The 4,490-nt window shown below is 34.8% G+C and overlaps 1 protein-coding gene across 1 annotated transcript in view; it reads right to left on the reverse strand.

The window, feature by feature from the left end:
- The window catches only part of LOC119591537, a 7,958-nt gene extending 3,813 nt beyond the window's left edge, over positions 1 to 4,145 (reverse strand). The window contains 4 exon segments of the mRNA XM_037940287.1: positions 69 to 235; positions 895 to 2,996; positions 2,998 to 3,392; positions 4,065 to 4,145. Coding sequence (XP_037796215.1) covers positions 69 to 235; positions 895 to 2,996; positions 2,998 to 3,351 — 2,623 coding nt within the window. The 5' untranslated portion in view covers positions 3,352 to 3,392; positions 4,065 to 4,145.
- Between the last annotated feature and the right edge of the window lie 345 nt (positions 4,146 to 4,490).

A 4,490-nucleotide genomic window follows, 5' to 3' on the forward strand; every position in this document is an offset into this window, starting at 1 on the left:
GTGATGCAAATGGACAAAGAACACTTGATAAAGCTAAATATATCATAGTCAGTAAGAGAAAAACTCACATAGTTGTTTCAATTGGGGTTGTCTGACTGGGATTAAATTCAGTACAAAAACCAGAAACTCATATTGGTTGCTGTCAGTCACTGTCAGACTAAGATACTGCAGATGGCTAGGAAGAAGAGTTGCAGCAGCATTACTCAATATCCCACAGAAACCTGTCACTCTGCATCTGCGAAAAGATATAGAATTAACATTTATAACAGACGTAGCTTATAGATATGCCTTTAGTATACACAACTTTGAGATGTCATCCCATTATGAATGTGGTTAAAAGAAAGAATTTGTTATCATACAGAAAATAAATTTTTTAATTTCATTGTGAATCTTGAAAAAATGGGGTTTCATGGAACATTTTAGATTCCAGATTTTTAAACTTAAAAAAATATCAACAAAAGAAAACAGAAAAATACATGAACAAAATAAAAGTGTATCTCCTGTATTCACAAACTATATCATGTCTCTACATAAATTTTTTTTCTCCTATTGGAATGAAAAAAGGCCATGCATTGGGAAAGTCTTGGCGCACAAATATAAAAATCCGCCTTCAAAACACAATTACAACAAAAGATACAGACAAGAACAAATAGCTATAAAATAAGATGTAAATGAGACATTTTATATCTATAAATTGATCAGAAATTACATTAGAGAGATAAAATCCAAATGTATTATTTACAACTTTTCATTTTCATTTCTTTATTTGTAGTTACTCATTCTCCTTCATATATCTCCTACATTTGTAAATGCTGATGGCTTGTAAATACACTTCTGTCTTGGTCAGAATATTAAACACTCTTTACAACAGAATTGATTGATGTATGATCTTACCTCTGAAACATTTCCTTTAGAGAGTTATCAGTGTCACTATTTATGCTTGTAGAATTCTGAAAGTCTTCTTCAAGACACACCTTTACCTCCCAGGACTCGTGAAGATTCATGAAAACTTCTTGCAGGGGAACATCTTCTGTCCTGCTACTAACTGTGATCAAGACACTCTTTGGCTGTGCATACTTCAAGACTCTGGTATAGGGAGCAATGTTCCTGCCTAGAATTGTTATATGTCCTGTAAGTTTCATCATACCTGCAATGTGTTTGACCAAAGTATCATCACAGTTGATGAGTGAGAGTATATGCAGCCAGTGAACTCTGCTTTCAACACCTGAATCTTTTAATAATGTAGTAATTTCTTCAGCTCTCTTCTCACCCAATGATCTTCTCCAATGCATAAGTCCAGTCAGATGAATTAAAATGCCTCTAAGGTTTTTCAAATCTAATTGCCTCTTTTCTTTCTCTGATTCTTCAACAACTTCCTCGAACATTTGTTCAAGAACATTCATGATAGTCCTAGAGGACTTACAATATTCATATTCTTTTAGAATATTGGGTACAGGAGTAAGAATACGTTGCCTGTACTCTACAGGTATGCAACTCATCTGAAGATAGGTTTCAATGTCATATACTATTTGAGATATACTCAAATCTTGGAGGACATCATTTATATACAAAGCAATATAAAATTCCTGCAAATCTTTATGAGGAAAAGTATAAGTGATTTCCTCATTCACATCAGAAGTTGCTTTGACCAAAAAGCCACTGAGAATCTCATCACTGGACAAATTTAAGTGACCACAAGTATCCTTAAGCCTTTGTACTGAAGCCTCTTCTAATCCAATGTTATCTTTTATGTGACTTATCAAGGCTTCTTTATAAAGTGCCTTCAGACAAATTTCAATTTTGCTTCTCATCTCTCTTGGATCTAAGTTCCTCTTTTTTACACCTTCTAAAAGCCGGCCTTCAACGTTTTTCTTGCTTAATTTCCATGTTTCTATAAAGAGTTCTGTCACACTGGTCAACCTGTTAACTGCCTGAGAGTCATAAAACCACAAGATCGTGAGGAGGACTAAGTTTAAAGGCAGGTCCCAGTGACGTTGCTGCCAGATTTCTCTCCTCCTCAGATAGTTCAGCAGCCTTGGTAGATATTTACTTTCATCTTGACCAAAATTAATGGATCTACTATACTTGCTTACAAATGTTTCTCTATGTTGTAATGGGATTCCATGAACTTCCACATTTAGTACTGCAAAATTCTCAGGAGTCTCTGATTTGATGGCTTTCACTTTGGAGGGTCGTGTTGTACATAATACTACAATGTTATTCGATTCACTCATCTGTACAATTTCTCTGAAAACTTTCTTTGATGATGGGTTAAGTTCATCAAATCCATCAACAATAAATAAAATCTTTTTGTTCTTGAGCTTTCCCACAAGCTCTTCTTTTTTAATATACTGACTTTCACTTGTCATGAGAGCCATAAGGAGCTCTGAGAGGGATTTTACATTTTGCTCTTTACATTCACAGAGTAACACAAATTCATAGTTTTTCAAATGACTCATGGTACTGGTACTTTTGTCTGAGGACCAATCATGGATAATTTTTCTTGTTAGTGTTGTTTTGCCTGCTCCTGCTGGACCTTCTAAAATTAGTAAAATGTTGTTCTTGTTTGTCTGCTTCAATTTCTTTTCTGCGACCATCAGTAACTCATCATATTTAACCTCAGCATGTTCATCATTATCTTCTTCAATTTCTTTTAACGTTATTTTCATTTCAGTAAACACATGATTCACATGTATATTTCTTGCATTATCAAATAGATTTAAAAGAGGTGAGAAGACTGACAACCTATTATATGTAATTTTCAAGTCAGACACAAAAACACTTTCTTTAGCAGTCGTTCTTTCAGAATTTAAGATGTAGTTTATGTCATGGTCTAGCTCTTGGCACAAGTCTACATATGTTTTATCATCAATCTGATAATGCTGCACTGCACACTGCAGAATTCTTTTCAACACATCTAAGATCTCCTGGCCTCTCTGTAAATATGATTCAAAATCATGGTTATATCCTTCATGAACTAAAGAATTCCTCATGTTTTCTGAAGGTGGTCAAATGATATTCTAAGGTATCTCCTGGAGTTTGCCAAATAAGATCACTTCGATGAGCCAATCCAGCAACGTATCCTAGTAATTTATGCATTAAAGTCACATCAAATTTGCTAAGGTCTATGGGCTGTTCAAGAAGTTCACGCTCATGTTTAGTGAAATTTCTCCTAAACTCTAGTTCACACATAACTTGATCTTTAAGGGTTACTGCAATAGGTATATTCAATGGATAAGTATAACCCCATTTGAAAACTTGCTCTTGCACAGCCTTTCCTCTTTGCACTATGCCATACAGCTTTGAAAACATGTAAGTAGAGTCTTGTATCTCAATCAGTTTATTAGCCATTGCTGTGATGAAAATCCTTGAGTACCTCTAGACTTAAAACTCTGTAAAAGAGAAAGAAAACAAATTAATTTCACCATCATGTGACAGAAACTAATTGCTATATCCTAGAGAGTATATTATATGAACTATATCATGAATACAATATATGCCTTCATGGGATAGGAGACGTGGTCAATAAATATTAGGATATTAAAATATCTGATTAAAAACTTGAAAATAATGACACTTATCAATCACTTATCACTGGTACCAATACTATTAAACTGTTGGGCAGATAATGTGAATAGAATGGATAAATATACTGTTCCTTTTCCAAACTTTAATTAGAAGAACCTCTATAAAATACATACTGGCACTTTCATTTCAGGTCCTAAACACAAAAATAAGAAAATATATCTCAACTACTTTGGTTACTTCCTCTTCCTAATAAGATACACAACTATAAATGCATTCGTGGGCACGACCATCATCACACCCACCACTTCTCCCGTCAGACACTCCTGCCTCGTACTGGTCACTAGCACTTGATCTTCCCGCAGCCTAAGACCACGTTATCCACTTCTCCTTTTCTTTCCTATTTCTCCGACTCCGTCTAGGCTACACAAATTCTTCCTTCAGACCTGCTGTGTCATCCCACCCTGCCCTTCCGTCTATATTCCAACCAAATACGCCAAAATGCGAGCTCAAAGGCTCAGGTAGAAGCTTCCACTCACACATGCTCTTATCTCCTCTCGCTTCCCCCTCCCCCGCTCGCTGTCTCTAGTCGTCTCCCATAGCGTTCTTGTCAAATCCATATTACGTTATGTGAACGGTTTGAGCGTGTAGCAATATGATTAACATTACCAGCAGTTTACCTCAAACAATATAAAGAATTGAAGAGGTATCAACTAAGGGGAAATCTTTTTAGCTTAAGCTTTCAGACTTAAACAAATAAGTTCTAGCATTTCGGGTTTCTATTTTGGGAGATGAGATGGGAGTAATTAATTAAATCCTTTATCTTTTTTATTCTTACATTTAATTCAATGTAAGCAAAAGAAAGAAAAAATAAGGGCAAATTAAGTCATTATTCTAAATCCTAAATATCTATTTTTAGTTAATGATTTTAACAAAACGTTTGTTTTAGTCTATTACCTAGCATT

The sequence above is a fragment of the Penaeus monodon genome, chromosome 28 (genome assembly GCF_015228065.2).
Source record: "Penaeus monodon isolate SGIC_2016 chromosome 28, NSTDA_Pmon_1, whole genome shotgun sequence".
NCBI classification, from domain to species: Eukaryota; Metazoa; Arthropoda; class Malacostraca; order Decapoda; family Penaeidae; genus Penaeus; species Penaeus monodon.